General features: G+C 54.9%; 2 protein-coding genes across 2 annotated transcripts in view; one reads left to right on the top strand and one right to left on the bottom strand.

The window, feature by feature from the left end:
• ALPK3 (alpha kinase 3) overlaps positions 1–9,789 on the top strand; it is a 30,911-nt gene extending 21,122 nt beyond the window's left edge. The window contains exons 6-14 of the mRNA XM_084214085.1: positions 3,279–5,121; positions 5,999–6,146; positions 7,186–7,313; positions 7,573–7,608; positions 7,726–8,000; positions 8,325–8,413; positions 8,649–8,866; positions 9,063–9,111; positions 9,280–9,789. Of these exons, the coding sequence (XP_084070211.1) occupies positions 3,279–5,121; positions 5,999–6,146; positions 7,186–7,313; positions 7,573–7,608; positions 7,726–8,000; positions 8,325–8,413; positions 8,649–8,866; positions 9,063–9,111; positions 9,280–9,601 (3,108 nt within the window). The 3' untranslated portion in view covers positions 9,602–9,789. The remainder of the gene's footprint in view (positions 1–3,278; positions 5,122–5,998; positions 6,147–7,185; positions 7,314–7,572; positions 7,609–7,725; positions 8,001–8,324; positions 8,414–8,648; positions 8,867–9,062; positions 9,112–9,279) is intronic.
• A 1,252-nt stretch (positions 9,790–11,041) lies between these two features.
• On the bottom strand, positions 11,042–20,663 carry LOC311158580 (sodium/nucleoside cotransporter 1-like). Its single transcript, XM_084214086.1, has 18 exons — positions 20,575–20,663; positions 19,319–19,445; positions 19,093–19,181; positions 18,660–18,751; positions 18,090–18,279; positions 17,630–17,771; positions 16,804–16,917; positions 16,371–16,448; positions 15,955–16,035; positions 15,546–15,626; positions 15,277–15,402; positions 13,992–14,122; positions 13,628–13,796; positions 13,255–13,452; positions 12,686–12,767; positions 12,089–12,187; positions 11,555–11,666; positions 11,042–11,461 (listed from the first exon to the last, which is right to left on the bottom strand). The coding sequence occupies exons 2-18, from the start codon at positions 19,385–19,387 to the stop codon at positions 11,338–11,340; spliced, it is 1,977 nt and encodes a 658-aa protein (XP_084070212.1). The 5' UTR covers positions 19,388–19,445; positions 20,575–20,663; the 3' UTR covers positions 11,042–11,337.
• Positions 20,664–22,902: the final 2,239 nt, after the last annotated feature.

Genomic DNA, 22,902 nt, shown 5'->3' on the forward strand with positions numbered 1-22,902 from the left:
GCACCCAGAAGGGCTTTTTGGATTTTGTGAGCCCAGACAGCAGAGCTTCCACCCCATCTCCAAGCAAATGTCAGCTGAGGTGGTGAGAGATGTAAGTCGGGGCCATTTGAGCAGCTGGTCCCGGTGGCCTGGGGCTCTCCGGTTTAATCAGTAGGCTGACCTCATGTGGAATGTTTTCAGATCAGGTCGGCAGGGAGCACTGAATGGGTATTTATAGCTGGCAGTGGGTGCCTTGTGATGGCATCTGTTCGGTTTAACAAGGGAGCTTTAGTTAAGGAGCCCCCCATGCAGATGAGGTACCCTGTGAGCTGCACCCTCAGGGCCTCGAGTTTTGTTTACAGTGCAACGTGTATACAGTAGATCTGGACTATTTTTTTCACCCATCCCTCTAAGGAAAACTCTCTTGGGAGACTCGTTGTGGTGGTGATGAAGTGCTAGGGCACAGCACCTGCTTCTGACCCTCAGAGCATCTCTTAGTCAGCTGCTATTTTTGTCACTTAACCTGAAGTATTTGCCATGAAAATATTAGACTGGAAGCTACCAGACTATTTTCTTTAATGACCCCTGCTGTCATAAAGGATTCTCTGAGTCCAGTTTGCAGGTGCTGTCAAGATCTGGAGTTTGGGCTGTGGTAGGTGCACACTTTCAGCAAAGACAAGGCTCTGGGTGCAGCACTTCTCACTTGGTGGGTAGTGCACATATTTCAGAGTGTGGAAAAATCCACAATGCATAAGGAACTGATGGGTGCTCCAGTGGGAAAAAAAATCCTTTCTAAATTTCGTTAGCCATTGGTGGGTGCAGCTTTGCTGGTAAGAACTTGCTGTGTTTTGCAGTGCACACCTGGTTTCTGGCTTTGCTGCTGCACAGTGCTGTGAACTCATCTTCAGCCTGACCCACCGGTGTCACATACTGCTGCAGAAATTATTGCTGTTCAGGCCAGCCCATGGCAAAGCTATTTATTTCTCCCCTCTGTGCTCATTTTAACAGCTCTGGCTCTCTCAAAAAAGATGGAAAAATGCCGGTGTGCAGCAGGCTTGGGCTGTCATCCCTGAGCCTTTGACATGCATCAAGATTTTTTTCTCTTTAAAAGCCCCACTTACAGAGGGAAAACTGTGGCTTGTCAGCTGGTGTGCTGTTTGAGGAGACAAAAGGGAATGCTTCTGATTTGAATTTGAATGCTTCAGCTTGTTGGTGCTGCTGGGGAAAGTCCTCAAGCTTTTGTGAGAGCAAATAAGCTGATTTAAAGCCTTTAAGGCAGATTCCAGGCATGTTTCAGGATATTTTCAGCCCTCGGGACAGGGGTTACTTGTCTATTTCTTTTTTATTTTTTCTCTTAAAAAAGAAAGGTCATAGGTGAGTGTTTTCCTACCCTTGGGACATAGCTGGGCCTTATGCTCAGGACTTCTCTTCTGAGCTGGATTTACCTGTAGCAAAATGCTGTACCCAGGCTCTGAACATCATCCTCTACAAGAGCAGAGAAGAAACTAGTTTTGCATGGTAATCACTCTTGCCTAAGTTTTAAACTGATTATTTGATTATATTTCTTGAATTTTATGGGTAGGAACAGCCTCTAATGGTGCTTTCCCCACCCTTCAATACACCCTAACAATTAGAGAAGGGCTTTGAAAAAGGGCATGGAGTAACAAGACAAGGAGGAATGTCTTTCTACTGTCAGAGGGCAAGGTCAGATGGGATATGGAAAAGAAATTCTTGGCTGAGAGGGTTGTGAGGCCCTGGCACAAGTTGCCCAGAGCAGCTGTGGCTGCCCCATCCCTGGAAGTGTTCCAGGCCAGGTTGGATTGGTCTTGGAGAAACCTGGGATAGTGGAAGTTCTCCCTGCCCATAGCAGGGGGTGGAATGAGATGGGCTCTAAGGTCCCATCCAGCACAAACCATTCTATTTATTTGCTTGTGAAAGGGCTTACTGAGGAAATGGTGCTACCTTTCCTCTTTTTCCCAAGCTACCCAATGAAGCAAAAGCAGCACAAAATAGAGGTCTCAGTGCCAGAGCCCTCCTTTCCCACAGTGTTCATTTTGGGGGGCGTAACACTCAAGTGAGGAACCTCAGAAGAAAATCCTTAGCAGCAGATCCTCCAGGGTGGAAGGGTGTTGTGTGGTATTTTTGGGGTCCCCAGATGAGGGAAGGAAATTACGAATCTGACTCCATGTTCTTAGAAAGATAATTTATTATTTTATGATATGATATTATATTAAAGAAGGCTATACTAAACTATACTAAAGAATAGAGAAAGGATACAGACAGAAGGCTAAAAGATAATAAAGAAAAACTTGTGACTCTCTCTAGTGCCCCAACACAGCTGGACCGCGATTGGTCATTAAGTTAATACAATTCAATATGTTAGATAAATCTCCAACCACATTCCAAAGCAGCAAAACACAGGAGAAACAACTGAGATAATACTGTTTTCCTTATTCTCTGAGGCTTCTCAGCTACCCAGGAGAGAAATGCTGGGCAAAGAGGATTTTTCAGAAAATACGATGGTGGCAGGGTGCCATTGTGGGCATGCCCTGTCCCCGTGCCATTGTCCTGGTGATGCTCACAGAGTGTGCACCATAGTATCGCTGCCTCCCCTACAAAAATAGCCTGTGCTCCTTGGCTGGAGGATTTGGGCAGTTCTCCTCAGGATAAAGCTTGGCCATCACAGCAGGCAGCTCGCTGACACGTCTGCTGGGTGCAGCTGCGGTCGGAAACATTTGAGCTTCCCAAACGTCAGAGAAACAGAATGGTTGAATAGTGCTGATAACGTCAGGGTGTATGGTTTCCCTATAAATCATTTGGGCAGCCTCATCCTGATAGAGTGTGACATGCCAGCTGCCCCATCTCACAGTGCACATAGGGGAGCACTCAGTCTTTAGAAACATCAAGGGAATTATGCAAGGTGTCAGCAGTGGCTGGTAAATATGGGAAAGTTTCGCTCTTTGGGAAGGCAGGGAGTCAGAGGAGATTGGACTAAAAGCCACTGATTGATGTAGAAAGGCAGATCTCTTGCCTCTGTGCACAGCAAGGGTGTTGAAAGGCAGAAGGGTTGGAGCTGATTAAAAGAAGAAACATTTTGTACAGCCTGACAGGTGGGACTCACTCCTGTGGGATGATGGTGAAACCAGAAGACCCTGGATCTCAGAGTAACACTGGTATCAGGGTAATTCCCATGATCCAAGAAGTTGGGCAGTGCCATATGGTACAGGTGGCCCACAAGTACGACTGCACAGACCCAGGCAGTAACTTGATGCTAATTTCCTTCCCTTTTTTTTAACTAGGTTGCAGCAAGAGTTGGACAGTCTCCTGGTGACCTAAAGCACCCAGTGTCCAGTCCAACCCAAGAGACCAGTCAGCAAGCCAGTAAGCTAGAGGAGGTCAGGAAAGAGGTGCCTGTTTGCCAGGAAACGAGGGGAGCTGTGAAAAGGACAAATCCTCGGTTTAGGCCTCAGGAGCCACCGAAGCCACCAGCACGTTCTCCAGACCATGGACAGTCTGGCAAGGAGCACCCACCCCCCAGGAAACAGGCAGAAAGACATTCCCATGCTCTTGAGGACAGAGAGACTCAGCAAGGACTGTTAAATCAAGAGAACAAAAGCCAAGGCGGGGAAGAGTCATTGCTGAAGAATTTGACTCCTCCAGAACCTGGAGAAAACGCTCCTCTTGAACAAACCCCATGTCAGACAGTCAAGGATGGGAAGAGCAAAGAGGCAGGAGCAGAGCTGTCTGGGAGCCAGCCTGGTGTGAGGACAGGAGGGAGTGATGCAGCAGAGCCATGTCTTGGGGCAGTGCACAGGGAGGCAGAAGGGACACCTTTGGGTCATCAGAACACCCAAAATGAAACAGCAGCTCCTGCTTCAGTTCCTCTTGCCAAGGAAAAGCCACTTCCTGCTCCTGCAGTGAGGCCGTCAGGGGCTCCGGAGGCACTGCTGGCATCTAACAGAAGCCCAGGGACGGAGGCCACTGCAGGAGAGGTCCTGTCTGGAGCCCAGCTGCTGCCTCCTGCGAGAGGAGAAACGGAAATCACAACGACAGATGGATCTGCCCCACGAGAGATGTTTTCAGCCATCACTTCAGAGGAGGAGAATGCCATGCCAGTGCCCATGGGACCTCAAGGGAAGGAGGGAGGACTCCTAACAGCCACAGCTCCATGCCAGGAACCAGCAGCATCTTCAGGGACTTGGGAAGGAGTCTCTGAGGTTCAGCCACAGGTACCTCTGGTTCTGCCCGGCTCTGAGAGGTCTCAGGAGATGTCTGTGGAGGAGAAAATGCAGCACAAAAACCTGGTTTCTTCCTTAAAGAACTACCTGCTGCTTCTTCTAAAAATGTCAGATAGCAATAAGGATGCCACAAAAGGGGACACTGACTCTGGGGACAAGGAGCAGCCAAATGCAGGGGAAGGCATGATCCCAGAGATAGGCATTGCTGGCCTTAGCCCTCGCACCTCAAGGAAAGTTTTGGAAAAAGTACAAAACAACCAGCTCTTCCAGACAGCAGAGAACTTGCCTCTGACCCCCAGGACATCCAGACGGATCACAGGAATGATTCATGAGGAATTTGTTACCAGCCAGGAGATGCTGGCTTGCAGGCCTGTGCCACCCAAGAGACGCACCTGGGGGGCTCCTGAGGCCGAGGGGCCGCCCCCACTCTCAGTCCCCTCCATCGTGGTGGGCAGCATGCCCACGGCTGGAGCGGCTCCTCATCTTTCTGATTTGCCTCCAGTGAGCTCTGAAGAGAGCCCTGCTGACCCTCTGGCAGTGCTACCTTGTGCCACACCAGAAGAGCTCGCTTTGGGGGCCCGGCGCAAAATATACCTGCCAAAACCCAAACAGGTGGGGGTGGAAGAGGAGGCATCCCCAGAGAGCCTGGGCCACACAAGAAGTCTGACTGTTTCACCACGGCAGTCCAGGAAGAACGCGTCCCTGTTGCATTCTCCTGCCCCAGCTCCATCCTCTCCCTCAGAGCAGTGCTCTCCAACCCTCACCAGGAAGATGGCCACGTTGGAGGTTCCTAAGCTGTACGAGGAGCCTGCAGGTGACACCGGTGGTGATGAAGAGGTCCCTGGAGATGCCAAGCCAGAAGCACAGCCAGCAGAGTCCCAGAGTGCTAATAACCCATTTAAAGGTGAGGGAAGAGAGAGTCCCCATGAAGCTCATTGCCTTGTTGCCTACAAAGGGAGCCAGTAATAGTCAGCTGGGGCCACATGAGTTTTGTACATTTGTAAGGTTTTCAGCATCAGCCTTTGGCTGTGTGAAAGCCAAAAGTCTCCCCCAGGACTTCTATCCCAGTGCAGGAAGGGATGAGGAATGCAAGAGGCAGCAGTTCTGACAGTGGCTGTCTCTTACAGCCTGGGCTTCCCCAGCCCCAGGGATCATAGAATCCCCTTGGTTTTGGTCTCTGTGTTCTAGGCCTCATCAAGCCTGATGCCGGTTGGGGATCCTGAGCTACCTGGCTGAGTGGAAAGTGTCCTTCCTCATGGCAAGAGGGTTGGAATGAGGTGGTCTTTAAAGTGCCTTCAACCCAAACTCTGATTCCATTATTCAGTGGGCATCACAGGACACACACTCCTCTTCCATGTCTGTCATCAATGCTAATTTGATTCCTTGTGGCATTGAATTAAAAAAGGCATAATCCTGGGGTTGAAGGAGCGAGGTGATACTCTCACAGGAATCAGCACTCTTGCAAAGTAAGGGTAACCACGATAAATCCCTACTTTAGTAGATGAATATTTCCCCCAGTATTCCATAGTGGTTTTCTGCCTTCTCTCTGGCCAAGCCTCACTGGGTATTGCAGTGCTGCACTGTTGAGCAAATTTGTACCACTTGTGTCCCAACTCTTTACCTCAGTGGAGCTCTGAGACCTTCCCTGGGAAGGCAGTGTCACACATGCTGACATACACATGATGCCCAAAGCCCTGAGCAGCAGTGTGGGTGTAGGCTGGCTGTCCCCAGAGCTGCAGCCAGCACTCTGTGTCTCACCACCCATCTTTTTGCACCCTTAGCTCCACAGGTGGTCCGTAAGATCAGGGCAGAACAATTTTCTGATGCATCGGGAAACCTGAAGCTTTGGTGCCAGTTCTTCAATATATTGAGTGATTCCAAGCTGACGTGGTACAAGGATGAGATCCCTGTAGCTGAAGCCCAAAGGAGGTAACCTGTCAGTTCTACACTGTCACCTGTCACGTGCTGCTCCTTGCCTTGACTGGGGTGAAGGTGCCCCTCTTGCTAAGGCAGCATGGGAAGCTCAGTGCATGGCACAGTACATTGTGCACTTCATCATATCAGTGCTCACAGAGGGAAGGATTGTCCAAATGACAAATTTCTTACTGATGCTCCATCTGGAGTGTCTGCTTTGGGTACCCAAACCTTGGGGAGGGCAGAAAAGGTGTTATGCCCATCACAGAAATCAAGAGCTGGATGTGAACTGAAAAACTGGGACCCCAAAGAATCCATGTGAGGGTGGCAGCCTCCCAGCAGTGCTGGGAGGGTCTTCCATGCAACCACCACTGGGAAAAAGCAGCTCTGGCTGTGCCCTCTCTATCCCTTGGCACTGCCCTTGCACAGAGATAGTTCATATATTTATAGTGCATATTCAGACAGCTGGGTGGCTGGTTGCATCTATTTGGTCTACTATGAAGTGCAGCTTGTTTTCAATTTGTGTAGGAACATCATCCATATCAGATAGGATTTGCCTGATGCCATTGGTGTCTCCTGAGCTCCCTTTATAATAAGTAGACAGTAAGTTAAGTGATTCTGGGGTAGAAATTGTCTCCTGGGGCAGATATTTGACCTGGGGAAGATGGGCAGGAGTGGCCATTGCCTTCCAGCAAACCAGAGCAGAGCCTGCTCAGTCAGTGGTCTCAGGATGAGGGTCCCACCACTTCTCTCTGTAAAGCCTTGACCCAGCCTCACTCAGGAACAAGTACCTTTATCAGTCTTTAGCCCAATCCCAGCCAGATTTTGCAGGGCTTGTCTGGAGGATAAGCATCTCTGTTAATACAAACCACAGGGCAGGACTCCTAGTGCTGTGACATACTGGGGGAGCAGCTGGGCTGCCCTTGGGATGGCTTTGTAGCCTTCTTCCATCCCCCCAAGGGCAGTATGTTGCCCACCCACAGTGCCTGTCACAGGGCTCCCTTGTGGCCCCACCACCGCACGGGGATGTGGCCATGCTCCATTTCTTTTCCAGTGCTGGTGATGAGGGCCAGGCAGCCTTGGCTGTTGTGCAGGCATCCCAGAAGGATTGCGGAGTCTATCGCTGTGTGATCAGCAACGAGTACGGCACCGACTCCACAGATTTCCTGCTCAGCCCAGAAGGTGAGGAGCCCTCAGCAGTCTCTCACAGCTTCCTGGGTGTGCCATGGGGCGGTGTGGCCAACTGCAGAGAAGGCTTGGTGCCAGGCTGCAGTGGGGGAGCCTTGGCACATTCTGTAACACCACCTCTGTGAGGTGCTTCTGCCTTTGTGTGCCAACTGATTCCCACCATCTTACCTGCCATCCCTGGTTGGGCAAGTGCATGGAGCAAGGTGGGATCCTGTCAGGACCTTGACACCTCTTTGCTTTCTGTCTCCTCTAGTGTTGTCAGGATTTATCCTGCGGGAAGAGATTGAAGGTAAGGGCCACGTGATGAGCTGTGACTCTGCCCCTTGCTGAGTGGGGCAGGCAGCTCTGGGGCAGAAGCAGGACGTGCCCATGTTGTCCCCCCCTCACCAGCTCTTCCTCCCACCAGTTGGAGAGGAGATCGAGATGACACCCATGGTGTTTGCCAAGGGTTTGGCTGATGCAGGCTATTGGGGGGATAAGCTCTTCGGGCGCGTGGTGAGCGAGGACGTGGAGGTGGGCGCTGGTTTCCTGCGCAAGGCCTGCCGCGCCAGGGCCATCTACGGCCTGGAGCCTGTCTTCGAGTCCGGCCACACCTGCGTCATCAAAGTGCACAACTTCATCGTCTTTGGGACCAAGAATGAGAACAGCCTTGTCGAGAAGAACTATGATATCACCATCCAGGTGGGTATCCTTGTGGCCACCATCCACCTTTCTCCCTCCCACCCTCCCCACCTGTGTGTGAGTTGGTCCCCAGACAGTCCCCAGCTCTGTGCCCATCTTTGCTATTTCCTTCCACTTTTGAAATGCTCTGGGGTGCTCTAGCCAGGGGGCTGGACATGTCCTTGCCATTCTTGGCTTCAGCTCTTCCATCTGAGCAATGTGGAGCTGCTCAGGACATTCCCACCACCCTTTGACCACCAGGACAAGAAAGCAATTGGCAGTGGTCCCAGGGAGGCAGTGGTGCATGATGGAACAGGTTCTTGACTCTTCTGTTTGCATTTCCAGGAATGTAAAGTCCAAAACTCCAGTCGTGAGTACTGCAAGATCTTTGCTGCTGAGGCACGAGCAGTCCCTGATTTTGGAGCAGTGCCTGAGTAAGTGATGTGCTGCAGCTCTACTGGCTTAATGCCCTGGCAGAGCATTGCAGGGGATGGTAGGAAGCTTCCCTGTGGGTGTTGGGGCATCCCAAAGGCAGTGCACTCTACTCCCACAAATGGAAGGGATACTGGGAGGAAGGCAAAAACCAGGGTTGCAGGCAGTGGTGTGAATCTCCACTTGCAGAGGAGGGAGAGCTCACAGTGCTGACACTGTCTGTGAACTCCCACACAGGATAATTCCTCTGTACCTGATTTATCGTCCGGCCAACAACATCCCTTATGCCACAATGGAGGAGGACCTTGGCAGGCCCTGTGAGCAGTACTGTGTCACTGAGAGAGATGGCAGCTTGGTGGCACGAGGCACCTCGGAGATTGTGCTCAAATGCTGCACCTTCCAGCATTGGGTTTACCAGTGGACAAATGGAAACATCCTCGTGACTGACATGGAAGGTAAGGGGATCTCCTGTGTGGTGCCCATGGCCCATCACCACCCTACAGCCTGGGAAAGAAAGAAAAGCCCCAGGCTTGCCCTCCTGCCTCTCTCCCACGCCATGCCATGGAACCCTCTACCCAGGGCAATGACCTGCCCTTGCTACTGGTAGCTGTCCTTCTTTGGACAGAGACTGGTTGTCCTCTTAAATTACAGGAGTGGGCTGGAAGTTGACCAACGTGCGGATCGCTACCAACCTGAAAGGGTGAGTGACTTCCAGCTCTGGAGCAGGGTGGCCCTGGCTGTCCCCAGCTCTGCCACTTACCTGGCAAGGGCCATGGTGGTAACCATGGTCAGGCTCCATCCTCACCTCCCTGCTCTGGTGGGACATCTCCTGGTGCAGAGCAGGAGCTGAGGATAGCTGTGTTGGCAGGTACCAGGGGCTGAAGGAGAGCTGCTTTCCCTCCCTGCTGGAGCAGTTCCCGGCCGCTCACAGGTGCAATCACTACTGCAGCATCCTGGGCCTGAAGATGCTGGAGCCAGCCAAGCCCAAAGGCTCCAAGAGTCCTAGCCTGGGCAGGAAGTCTGCCCAGTCCAGCCCCCAGCTCCAGAAGAAGGTGCTGACAAGTCCTCAGAGCACCCGCAAGGCTTCTGTGAGCCCCAAGAGCTCCCGGAGAGCTGCAGAAACAGGGGAGGCCTCAACAGCCTGCAAACCCAGGTCAGGAGAGAGCAACAGAGCTGGCTGCCTGCAGTAGTCAGAGCTGCTGCAGCTGAGATTCCTGCTCTGGCCCCAGCCTGGGCCCAGCACGTGACCGGTGTGGGAAGGGGAGACCTTGGCAGTGGCCTTCTCCGTGGGGCTCCTGCCCGGCCCGCAGCGCTTGCATTGTGTGGTGTGTGCTAATTGTGAGTGGCTGGGCCGGGGCCACGGGGGCTGTGAGCCACAGGCCACCTCCCCAGTACCTCTCTACAGGAGCTGCTGCTGGAGCCTGTGGGGCCGTGTGCCTCTCCATGCTCGGACTCGCTTTCCTCTCTCAACTTTCCATAGGCCTTCCTAGAAGCAGGGGCAGAGCTTCGTCCTCGAGCTTTGTAGGCTCGAGGGAGAATGTCCTTGCCTGGCTCCCAAGCAAACTGGGAGTCCTGGACACCCTCGTGGTTCCCAGCACCTCATGTCCCTCTTTGTGTCCCCATAAAGTGACCGGGCCAAGCCTTGCCAGCGCTGTCAAGGATGAGAACCCCACCAGTGCCCAGGCAGTCCCCAGTGCCCTGGCACACCCTTTTTTCCTGCAGAGGGTTCCAGCAGTTGCTGCAGGGCTCCTCTGCTATGGTGTGGGGCTCTGGGGTGTTGGCTGGTTCCAAGGCAGGGTGTTTGCCACTGTTACCAGCAGCTGCTAAGGATGGGATTTTGCACTCCTGCCTTCCCCTGCTTCCCAGGGAAGTCTCCCACCCTGTTGCTGGGTGGCTGCTGAAGGGGGCCATGCTGCTTTGGATGGTGGCTGGTGCTACAGTAAGGATGCTCTACCTCACATGGGATTCCAGGGAGCAGGGCAAAGGGTCGACTTCCCCTCCATACCAGGCCCTGCCTTGGTACGTGGGGGTGTCTAGCCCACAGGAATTTCTCCTCCTTGCCCCCCTGCCATACATAGACCCTGTATGCCCTAGCCCCACAGCACAGTCTGGTGCTCAGCATCACCCCTGCTTGGCACATGCTGGACTCCAGCAGCAGCTGGCAGTACCCACTCCAAATCCTGCTACCCCTGGCTCGAGGCAGTGATGGAGAGGCACAGGAGCTGTCTACCCCATCCACCCTCCATCCCCTTCCTCAGGGTGTTGCAGGAGGGTGCTGGGTGCCAGCACCCTGGAGGATGGGGTCCCAAGCAGTGGCTCAGTGCAGCTGGTGGAGGGAAGGGGCTGGGCTGGGAGCTTGGCATGCTCTGGGCTCCAGGTCCTTTGTCCTTGGGTGACTGTAAAATACCGATGACAGAGCGTGGCTGCGTTGGGACTGGGTGCTCTCGAGTGCAATAAAGAGAGAAGGACTGGCCTGTTCCCTGGCACTGTGGTCCCTCTGGGAGAGCTGCACCCAAGTACTGTGGGATGGTGCTGGCTTTGTGTTTGGGGAAAGGAAACACCTTCAAGCACTGGCTTTACCCCATCCATGTCCCATGGGGGAGAAGAGCCTAAGGTTGGCAGCAGACAGGGGCTCAGCTTGCCCAGTGCAGTGGGCATGGGGTACAGCCCCAGTAAAGGACCTTGTGCTACGTAGGACAGCCATAGTCAGGGGCCAGAAGGAGTCTGAGGGCAAGCACACAAGGGTTGCCATAATTTATTTGGGAGCTGTTCCCTTGTGTCTGCAGGGCCAGCACCTAAGGGTGCAGGTTGCAAGGTGCACGCAGCTGTCTGTTGGCACTGGAGTGGAGAAGACCTGACACTCAGGTTTCTGTTGGGGTTTTTTCTTTTGGGGATAGGCCTTGTAGGCCCTGGTGCTCCCCCAGTTCTAGAATGTCCCTGCACAGGACGTGTGGTTGTAGTATGCACAGCACTCCTTAAGCCACAGCACGCTCTCTGCCTGCTCAGCCCAGGATCCCGTGAAGGACAGAGTCCCATTCTGGAGCACCGAGCTGGAAGGAGAGGCACAGCGTCAGGACAAGCTGCTGTCCCTGCACCTTGGTCCTTGGACAGGACCAGATGGCTCCAAGGCCCTTCACACCCACCTGGCAAAGAGCTGCTTACAGCAGGTGTACATGGTGTAGCTGGTTGAGCTGAAGTTGGTGGTGCTGAAGAATATGGTGCAGTCACCCACCTCTGTTGGCACATAGAGGAGACCTGCGGGACAAGGTCTTCTGTTGGGATCCAAATTCCATACCTCAAGCAAGCTGTGAGCCCTGTACCCCATGCCTGCTCACAAGTCCCACACCCTGACTATACTTGATTGCAAATCCTGTACCCGGGACTGTGCAGGTCCCACCTTACCCCCCAAGACTTCAGGGAGCTCCTTGCCATACTCCAAAAGTTGCCCTTGAAATGTTCCAGCCCAGAGGAGGATGAGGGGCCCCAGGAGAGCTGTTGAGCTTCGTGTGCCCTTGGCAGAGCCATGAGGGGAGAGCAGGGTTTGAAGGCTCTGGCAAAGCCATGGGGAGACAGGCCAGCCACCTCCGTCCCTGAATGCTGCATTTATGGGCTCTTCAGCCCTGTGCCTGTCCCTCCCTGGATCTCTCTGGCCCTGCTGCCAGTGGGCAGAGACCTACCTGCCAGGCAGGCATTGAGCATGGAGACACACATGCCAGTGAGCAGGGCCCGCAGCACCACGGAGGCAAAGTCACCCTTGCGCTGGGGCACCATGGAAGCTGTGGGGGCAGAACAGACGGGGGTGAGTCAGATCCTTGCTCCTGCTCTATACTGGCTGGGGAACAGATGGGGACATCATGATACCCTCCTCAGTCCTCAGCTGGCCCTGCCACATAGTGCCCTGCCCACCCCAACTCCTGCTGTCTGGAGGATGTGGTGATCCCAGCCAGCACCCGGCATGCTGTCTGTCCATCCTGGCAGAGATGTGTGCCCACCCTGCACCCATGGGTGATCCACCAGAGCCCTGAGCACCCCCAGCACAAGAGTCTCTCTGCTCTTTCCCCTTTGACTGGGTGACACCCAGCCTTGGTCTGCTCTTGCCCACCAAGGGCAAGTGGGTATAGTGCAAAATCATCCTGGTTGCCTCATGCAGATCCTGGTTTTTATCTGGCAGAGACCAAACATGGAGGCTTGAGGACAGCAAATTCCTCCTGCCTCAGCTGAGCTCTTGCTCCCTGACCCAGGAGCCCATTCCCTGAGTGCCCAGTCACACTCACACAGGCCTCCCAGCGTGATGCCAATGGAGCTGAGGTTGGCGAATCCACAGAGGGCAAAGGTGGTGATGCTCTCGGCTCGCTCCTGGAGGGCACAGCAGCAGGGGATAGTCATGTCTGCCAGGAGCAGCCCCAGAGCACCCAGAGCTCAGGACCACAGTGGAGCTCCCAGATAGATATGATAGAGAGGAGTCTCCCACCCCAACCCCTTCTCTGTCAGCTGTTTTTGGGAGCAAGGATGAAGGCTCTCCCTGGAGGAGGCTAGGCTGGGGGGACAAGGGGCCCTGTAGCACCATGATCTTTCCATCAAGGAGCAGGATAAATGGGAAGGGGCTTCACTGACTCCTTCCTCCCATACCCAGCCATTAGCAAACATCCAAGTCTGACTGGACATAGGTGCCCTCCCACTCCCAGCACCATCATCCTGGTTCAATGATCTTAGAGGACTTTTCCAAACTAAATGGTTCTGTGATCCTCCCTGCCCACCACCCCCCTGCCTAGCCAGGTGCCATGCCCCATTCCAGCTGGCTCTATCCCTGCCCTGTGCCTGGCAGGGTGGCAGGTGCCCTCACAGATATCCACTGCTTCCGGCTCCCGTCCCACTCCTCCAGGCCCATCAGACGGTTCTTCTTGTACGTGGCCAGCTGCTGGTACGCCACAAACTCATTCAGGAAGATCTTGATCCCCAGGAGCTCAGCCACCAGCGGTGAGTCTGCCCAGTCTGCCCCCATGAGAAAGGCCAAAGGCATGAGGACATAGGAACAGATCACCTGGGAAAAGCATCCCAGAAGGGAACGACTCAGAGCTGACCTGTGCAGCCGCCAGATTGGAGATCCACTGCCAGCGTTTGCCAAGAGCCCAGCAAGGGTCTCAGCAGCCCACTGAGGCAGTGGGCAGAGGTGGGGTTGGGTGGGGGATGCAGGATCTGTCAGCCCTTGGGGATACCTGGAAGGTAAGACCCTCGATGTCTACCATCTCCCCGAACCAGCGCAGGGCAGCGTTGATGAACTCCAGCACGGCCAAGAAGGCGATGAGGTTGGCTGCAATGTTGGCCACGAGCCCCACGGAGGCAGCAGCCCCATTGCTAGCAGCTTCCAAGATGTTCTGCTCTTCCCTGCATGGAAAACAACCCCAATGTACTCATCTGGCTGGGCGTCCCCCATGCCAGGTCAGCGTGCACTCCATGGATGTGTGCACATCACGGGCTCTCCCAGCCTTGGGCCACCCGTGCCCCGAAGTGCCACCATGGCTTCCCTGCAGCACATGGACACGTGCAGCCCCGCTCCACTGCCCCTCTCCTCACACTCACCCACGGGAGAGGTGGATGCTTGCTTTGCCCTTGAACTTGGACTCCTCCACTTCAGGGTAGACAAGTTTGGCCATGGCGAGGGCACAGGGTGCAGCCATCACAGAAGCTGCAATCAGTGATCCTGCATCAATCTGCAATGTGCACACCAGGGGCATAGGCACCTCTGCACGGGGCTGTGCCCCATGAGCTGCCACCCCAGGGCGTTCCAGCACGTGGCTGGCACCAGCCAGTGACACTCAGAGCAGGTCAGGGCTCTCCACTTGCTGAAGGTGGGAAAATTGGCTGTTTTCCCATCCAAGCACCCATGCACATGGGGCAGCTTGCCTGCATGGAGGCGAATGCTGGAGCTGCAGCGATTGTAGCCTTGGTGATGTTAATCTCTCCTGCTGTTTTACTTAATCATAATGGTTCTTGTCCCTTCCTTGTCCCTTTTTATTGGTATCAGAGCAATAGGTTGAATAACACTGTTACCTTCTACCTGCTGACGAAGGGCCAAGCTCCCAGCCTCACCCCTCCCCTGGCAACGTCTCATTTCTCTGACCTTCCACCTTTGGTTCCCCATTTAAGGAGACTAATTAATGTTTAAATAGCAGGAGCTCAGGCAGCAGGTTAAGGGAAAGGTTTGTTCGGAGCACTGATGAACTGGAGAGGGCATCCCTGGGGGCTTGGTGCCAGAAGTGCCCAGGCAATGCTGGATGAGCAGGGATTCTTCCCTTGGGAGAAGAGGAAGGGGGGTGGGTATTGCTGTTTTTATTTAAAAGGGGGTTGGAAAGGAGACACTGCTCAGTGATAGCCAGTGAAAAGGTGAGAATCACAGACACAGTTTCAGTTGAATATAAGGAAAAATTGTTTCTTGTGTCTGAGGTATCTGTGGGGGAAACCAGAGAGGTTGGGGGTGATCTCCATCCATAGGATGTTCACCACCAACCTGGACAAGGTCCTGGGCATCCCCTCAGTTGGCAGGAGGGTGAATCAGAGACCCCCCACCAGAGGGTCTTTCCAGGCTGTATTATCCCATGATTCTGTGGGGTTTGCTCTGCTCGCTGTGCAGGTACGGGTCCCATAGCACTGCCTTCTACCTGGCAGGGCTGCAGGGTTCTGGCCAGGCCAGCAAAGGTGGGGCTGGATCTTTGGGACAAGGTGAGACTGGACACCCTGCTCTCATCCTGCCTATGGGAGAGGTCCATGGGGCACCTGCTGGTGGTCTTCCCCCATCCCCAAGTCCGGGGCGGTTCTTGCATGTCAGTGGCAGGGCGCATGTGGATCCAGCTGCTCGTGCACTCACCCCAAAGGATATGTAGGCACCCATCACGCTGCCTGCGATGGTGGAAAAGCCACCAGTCATCACAGCATGGATTTCTGACAGGGTCATGTCTGCGAGGTACGGGCGGATGAGCAGCGGGGCTTCGGTCTGTGGAGGAGAAAACCCTGCTGTCCTCAGGATGGGGCCATACAGGGCCACAGGTCTCATAGGGAGGGAGAAGACCCTTCCTCCAGGGCAGGCTCAGCAACAAGCACTGAGGAGCTGGATCTGCTGCCAGACCAGGACCTTACCTGTCCCACAAAAATGTTCCCTGCCACACTAAGAGTCTCGGTGGCAGTGGTGCCCATTGAGATTTGAAGCAGCCAGGAGATCTGGGGAAAGACAAGGCCACTGTGATGACAGAGTGGCACCCTGCCACCATACCCACCAAGCCAGGCACTGTTTGGCCCCTGCATGGAGGGGATCCTGGAAGCACCCCCAGACCAGGTGGAAACATCAGCTCTAGGGTTCAGATTTTTTGGCCTTCTGAGGACATGCTAGAAAGACAGGGGTTGTGTCTATCCTTTTAAGCAGGAAAAATCACCCCAAATTAGTACCGTGACAATTTTCCTAGGACATCTCTCAGCTGACCATAGTAGACAGAGAACCAAATGGGTTCTCCTTCCCACTGCCATCCCAGATGAAGGAGTGAGGCCCTACCTTGAGAATAACCCACTGCATGACTCCAAGGTAGTAGAGGATGGACATCACGCAGCTGAAGAAGACAATGATGGGCAGGGTCTGCAGGCAAGGCACAGGGTTACAGGAGAGCTGAGCCACACATCCCAGCACCCGTGGGCACCAGGCTGGGCATGGTGTGGTACTGCACAGCCAGCCCACACTACTGGGGTGCCACAACACTCAGCCAGGCTGGCAGGAGGGACAGGGACCAGTGCAAATCCTCTGTGGCACTGAGGAAGTCCACAGGTACACAGCTGAGGGAGATCCATCCCTGAGATGGTTGAGCTCTACCACAGCAGATCTGGCTGCATTTAGCTCTGTGCTCTCCAGGACGCAGCAAAGAGGCAGAGCAGAAGAAAACCTCCCCATGCCCCATTCCCCATTCCTTGACTGACCTGGAAGGCAAAGACTTCTTCAATGAGTGTGTTCCCAAAGACAAAGCTGGAGCCAGCTGTGGTGTAGCCCAGGAAGTACTGCAAGGGAAGAAATTACACTGTAGGACAGAGATCTCCATCAGGTCCTTCCCTGATATCTCATTCTGCCTAATGAGGGCCTGTCCCACAGCTCACTTCACTGCACACCAGAGAATGACCCTCTGAGACCTAAGATAGGGATACTGGTGGGTTGTCCCAGAGCCACAGGGCTCTACTACAGCCTGGAAGGGAGAGCACACTGAGGGCTCTGGACAGCTGCAGAAAACCAGGAAAGAGTTGGCTTCCCTCCAGTCCCGAGCATGCAATCCCTGCCATGTCCCCTCCCCATGCCATGCTGTGCTTTTCCTGTTAATCTCAGGGTACAGGCAGAGGATGGGATGAGTAGATGCAGTACCTGGACCTGGTCTCCCAGCCACTGGAAAGCTTGGGTGCCAGGAGTCGTTCGGAGGACGAAGAGTCCGAGTAAGAACTCCAAACCAAGACCCCAGAAAACAGCTCTCCAGGACACCTGGGGACAAAAAGCAGAACAGGAGCTGAAAACTTTTCAAGGCCTAAAGGCTTCCCTCTCTTGTTTCCAGCTGCTGGTGACAAACACCACACACTGCCCTGGGGTGAAGATCATGGGGAGACCAATAAAGTGTTACAGAAACCAACAAACATGGGTTAGTGACAGAGCCAGAAATTAGTTGGTGAGACTCTGGAACTGGCTGGAACAGAACCTGCCAGGGATACAAGCACAAAGACCTTATGATGATTGGTAGCACAGACCTGCTAGACTGAAACTGTTTGTTCAATAACCCTTTGGAGGAGCAGGATGGAGGGACTGCCCAAAGCACTGCAGCAGTTTGGGCTGGAAGCCACCAGGACTTCAATCACTTCTGGCTAAGGCTCCCAAGGCACCTGAAGCCCAGGTGTGGGTCTGGTGCTGGGTTTCTGAGTCTGACCCACCATGAGGGACATGGTAGAAAACAGGACAGAGGCATGCAGGGGAGCCCTGGGCTGGGAAGTGGGAAGCAGAGCAACGGGAAGAAGAGCAGTGAGGTGGTTTTGGGGTCTATCCACCCAACCAGTTCAGCTCCCCAGGTTGCACCCAGCTCTGCTGGGCTTCTGCTTCCTCCAGAGAAGGGGATATCAGGGGGAAGGAAGTGCTTGTTCTCCAGTGCTGGGAGGTGGCCATCAGTCCCCTTGCATGATGCTCAGGTCACACCTGGAACACGTACCACACCGTGGTGCTTGGAGCAGGCAAACAGGAACAGCACCAAAAAGGAGAAACCACCTAATGAGATGAGCTGCTCTGGGTTTCTGCCAGTGTCCAAAACCAGCCACACAATCAGGCCTGCCAGGAGGGCCACCCACAGGAGCCTGCAGAGGAAACCCCAGACTGTCAGCAAGATGATGTCCCCATAGGGACAGAAGCTCATGAAAGGCAGGAGCTGACTGTGATGGAATTGCCACTGTAAGGTCCATGTAGCTGCAGTAACATGGGGCTCAGGCACAAATGAGGGCCGTGAACAGCCATCACTACTGAGGCAGAGCAGACAGACATCTCTGCAATGGCTTTTAAGTGGTCCCAGGCTGGGTCATGCTCACCCTTTGTGAGGTGCCAGCATGGCACATGCAGAGCCATGGGAGGGAGCCCAGGTGCTGGGAGGGATCTGGCCCTTCTTTCTCCTGACTCACCATTTCAGCCACGGCCAGGACTTCTGGAAGCACTTCCCAACGGGGCGGAGGAGCAGCAGAACCTTTGCCCCACAGTGCTTCTGGAAGACCTCCCAGCAGATGAAGAAGACAACCACTGCAGTTATGACCACCAAGGCAAGGGCTCGCTGGAAGTTGAGGTAGCAGGCCGCAATGAAGTAGCACAGGTAGGCTGGAGAAGGCACATGGGGAGTCAGAAACATCAGGGCTGTAGGATCATGGGTTCACAACTCACTGGAGCCAACCACGAGGTTCATTTCCTCCCCATGGCCTGCCCTGGCCACCCTTGAGGTTCCATCTTTGCATAAGGAGAGCTTAAGAGCACCACCCCAGCAGGAAGCAGAAAGAGCACAGTAAACCCTTTGGGCAGGTAGAGAATGGACAGGGGGACAGTGAGGTGGAGATAGAACTGGGCAGCAGTGGTGGGGTGAGGAGGGGGCAGTGAGGCTGCTGGGAATGGATACAACCTCCACACACCTGACAGTGTTCAGTCAGTGGAGTCTGGAGGCACAGCCAGCCAAAGGGGTGGGGATGTGGAGTCCCAGTCCTCACCTACTCCAAGGAGCCCCAGGACAACTCTTCTCAACACCTTGGCATGAGCCTTGCAGAAATGCTTTGCCTTGGATGCCGGCTGCAGGGCCTTCCTGGGGAGAGTCACATGCCAGTGACAGGAGAGATGCAGAAGATGGACATGGAAAATCAGCCCAAGCCAAGACAAACCACCCCAAGTGCACCAACCCACCAGAGCCAGGCCATGAGCATGGCTCCCACTGGGCACTTCCAGCAGGAGGTGGTACCGGTGGGCCATGGTAAGGAACCTTAGCACACTCACCATCACCTGCTGTGGGGACAGAGAGCTGCCTGTGGCACCCTACCAGGCCACACGGAGCCATCAGACACTGTCCCCACCTCAATACCACCCTACTCTGCTCCCAAACCAGGTTTGTCTCTGGCAGGGCTCACACATCTATGCAGATCATCCCACCTGCAGTAGGAGGAGAATCTCCCTTCTCTTCTCTCCTCTTGGTTCTCACTGTGTGGACCACCCCATTCCTCATAGTGTCTGTTCTCTCTCTGGAAAACATCATTAACTGAGCACCGGGAAGGGAAGGGAAGGGAAGGGAAGGGAAGGGAAGGGAAGGGAAGGGAAGGGAAGGGAAGGGAAGGGAAGGGAAGGGAAGGGAAGGGAAGGGAAGGGAAGGGGAACTTACCTCGAAGCTGAAGGTTGGGTTATCTGTACCCTTGTAAAGGCTGTCCATGGTTATCTGGTTTCCTTCCATCTCCAGAAGCTCCTTTGCTTCAGTGTGTATGGGAAACCCTGGGAGGGTCTGATGCTGGCTGGGGAGAGCAAAATGGGATCACCTCTGGGAAGCTCAAATGTCCCACTCGCTTTTCAGTTTTGGGTCCCTGAGAGGAGAACACCCCTTGCAGTCAGTATTCAGAGCAGGTCCTGCCCCAGCACATCGAGGGACCATCCTATGGGGTCCTCAGGCCATGATGCTGATGGGCTGAATTCCTGTTCTCCTGTAACTCTAGAGAGGTCTTTACTCTGCTGGGCTTCCAAGGAATTATAGGAGAGGACTGTATGCAGCAGGGAGTGCTGGTACTCCCACTCCAAGTTGGTTACAGTGTCCACCAGCCTCCATGAGCCTCTTTGTATTGGAATAATACCAATATAGCCGGACAGGACATGCTGGCTAGCTGGATGCTGCAGCTGAGCATGTGGAGTCAAGTCCTGGCTTGCAGGAGCTCTGGTGATGGTGGGATGGAGCCTCCTCCCGTGGACTGGCAGAGAAGCTTTAAGGCGATGGTTAAGGAAAGGAGTCGGTTCTGATGGAGGGTTTCGGTCCAGAGCTTTATTGTGGCCCACAGGTCTCTGAATGCAGCAACAGCTCCAACAGAACTCCCCGAACCGCGTGGTTGCTGGCTCTTTTAACCCCGGGGAGAGGGGGAGGGAAGGGGTAGGAATCCCACCAAGCAGGTACAGGAGAGGAGGTCTCAAGTGACAAAGGACACCTGGATGGCCCGATGCGCCCCTGGGGGTAGAGGGCATCCTTTGAATCTGCCAATCACTCCACGCCCTTCTGGAATGCCAGGACTGACAGTGCTCGGCAGGGGGCAGGGAGGGGAAAGGAGAGGTGACTGACACACCCGGCAGGCACCGGGTTTCTGAGGTAGACCCTGAAATCACAATGCAACATCTTTGCAAGAGGGATTTTTCAAAAAGTATCCTTCATCCTCAAAAGTCTTGGTACAACTAAGTAAGATGAGGAAGAAGATCCTTTCATGATTATAATTAACACAGTGAAGTAACAAGGGATAGGAATGACTGGTAGTTTGCATAGGGACTGGTCCTAAAAGAGAATCATACTGGGAGAACTGGTCCAGCAAACCCAAAAGAACCAGTGTTATGCCAGGGCAGGAACCCTTGGAGCAACCCATTTGGAAACTCTCCCGGTTCCCCTACCTGGAGAAGGATGAGGGAAGAGCAGAGAGTTGCAGGCAAGGCAGTGATTGACTGTAGAAGCACTTCTGTGTGAGGACAGAGGCAGTAAGATGTTGTCTTTGCTTTGTAGAGCTCTGTGCAGAAGAGATCACAGGGTCATTGCCAGTTTCTCTCAATGTCCACTGAAGGGAAAGACTCAGCCCCAAATGCAACAGGTGAAGGTGGGGAGATTTGGAAAACATCCTCCTCATCATGGCACCTCATCATGTCAGCTGAAGGTGGTGTGGCTGGGGGTCCACAGGCCGGCAGAGCCACCGTGGGGAACCACTGGGATGTCCTGGCCCTGTGTGTCCCTGGATTCATGGCTCCTCAGCAGCAAGGCAGGACCCAGGGCCTCCAATATCGCTCCCCTCCACAAGTCCATCCCCACTCCAAGGACACTCTCCAGTGCCCATCTGGGCCCAGTGACCCCTGCATGATCTCACGGAGTTCCAGGACCACCCCAGGTTCCTGGCTGTGTCCCCATGTCAGGCTCAGTGCCTGCCAGGGCTGATGCCACCTCCTTGTCCCCCACCCTGCCAGCCCCAAAATCTCTTGTTTTGGTGCAGTCTCATTGGCTGCCGTCCTGTCAGGAGGAGGACCACATGGACAGGCAGATAATGAAGGAGGGAGCAGACTGCAGGGTGTACCCAGTGCCCCCTGCATGCCTGTGTCCCCGCACTGCTCCTTGTGTCCCTGCAGCCTCTGGAGCAGCGTGGCCGTGGGACCCTCCGCCCTGCGTCCCTGCTCTCACATCCCCGGTGGCCTCATCCCCCGCGTCCTCACACCCCCGATGGCCTCGTGCCCTCCGTGTCCTCACGGCTCCCCCGCCCTGGCACCCGCCGTCCCCCGGCACTCACCCTCAGCCTGCCGGCCCCGCAGCTCCCGGTCCCGTGTCCGGTTACCCATTAACAGCTCGGTCCAAAGAGCTGGGCTGGGCGCTGCGGCGCCGGGGCCGCCCGGCTCCTCCCGGGGCTCACGCCCGGCTGTCGGGAAGGTCGGGCAGGGAAAGCCCAGCGGCGTGGCCGTGCAGGGCACCGTGCCATCCAAAAGAAGGTCAGCCGGGGACTTTCCCCCTTGGCAAAACGAACCTTCAGGAGAGATACTGAAAGTAGGAATCAAACGTTTACACCGCCCCGGGAAATGCTTCCCAAAGGAAAACAGAGTGTGCCACACGTGGCCTCCAAGGCTTCAGTGGCATGAAGCCATGTCCCCTGGTTCCCGAGGACGGGGTGGCAGCCACAAAACCCATCCCCTTGTCCAAAACCACCTTTCCACGTAGGATGTCAGGAATCGTATGCCCTCTGGGTTTGTGCACTCTGCTGGTACCTCCCGCTCCTTGTTTGCGCAGGGAGCGCTGATGTGGCTCCGAGGGTGCCAGACCGGGGTTGGCAGGAGTCAGCTGAGCCTTTGGTGATCAGCGATAGGACGGGGCACTCCGGGCACCACGTGCCGCACGCTGCCCGTAAACAAACCGCCCTCCGTGCCAGCTCCGCGCCTTCTCCCTGCGGGTTCGGCCGATCCCCCGCTAAAGCTGCCCAGGGCTGGGGCGAGCGAGGGAGCGATAGCGCCGGGCAGCGTGTGGGTGACAAAACGGGCAACCGTGAAAGCTGCGGCTGCGGCGCTGGGCTAAGCTCACCGGCCGCGCCTGGGCGAGGTTCCCCGGCCCTGCGTGTGACACTCACAGCTCAGCCAGAGCCAGCCTGGCGTGTGACACTCACGGTTCACCCAGAGGCAGCCCCGGTGTGACAGGGGACACCCGGAGGCAGGCCGCTGTACCGCTGCTGCCGTATCGGGCTCCACCCCGCCTCACGTCAGCGCCCTCAGCCCCAACAGCCGCCAGGCCCCGCCGCCCGCACAGAGCCCCGGTAGCGCGCCGTGATCGTATAGTGGTTAGTACTCTGCGTTGTGGCCGCAGCAACCTCGGTTCGAATCCGAGTCACGGCATCGCCCGGCGGTACCACGGCACACGGGCTCCGCTTTTTGACCCTCCTCCCACAAACGCCCCGTGCTCTGCTTTTCTGTCACGTCGCGCCGATATTTTTCTTTCTTTCATTTTTTTTGTGGCGGTTGCCGGCGGGGCTGAGGGGCCGAGCCGAGCTGGGCTCGCCCGGCTCGGGGGAGTCTGCAGGCGCCGGGGAGAGAAGGAGCGGAGGGACAGAAAACAAGAAAATAACATAAGATGAAAAAAAGAATATAAAAGTAGAATTAATAAATAAAATAATAAAATTACATTTTAAAATAGACCAAAATAAGACGAGAGGAGAGGATGAGGTACAAAGTAAGAGTAAAATTTATATATATTACATA

The sequence above is a fragment of the Fringilla coelebs genome (assembly GCF_963513975.1).
Source record: "Fringilla coelebs genome assembly, chromosome: 12".
Lineage (NCBI taxonomy): Eukaryota > Metazoa > Chordata > Aves > Passeriformes > Fringillidae > Fringilla > Fringilla coelebs.

Excerpts from the sequence above, each read along its gene's own strand:
- LOC311158580 (XM_084214086.1), bottom strand. The coding sequence starts at position 19,387 with ATGGAAGGAAACCAGATAACCATGGACAGCCTTTACAAGGGTACAGAT. Across the intron at positions 18,752-19,092 it reads AGATTCTCCTCCTACTGCAG|GAAGGCCCTGCAGCCGGCAT; the intron begins GTGGGATGATCT and ends GACTCTCCCCAG. Across the intron at positions 15,403-15,545 it reads GGAACATTTTTGTGGGACAG|ACCGAAGCCCCGCTGCTCAT; the intron begins GTAAGGTCCTGG and ends TCTCCTCCACAG.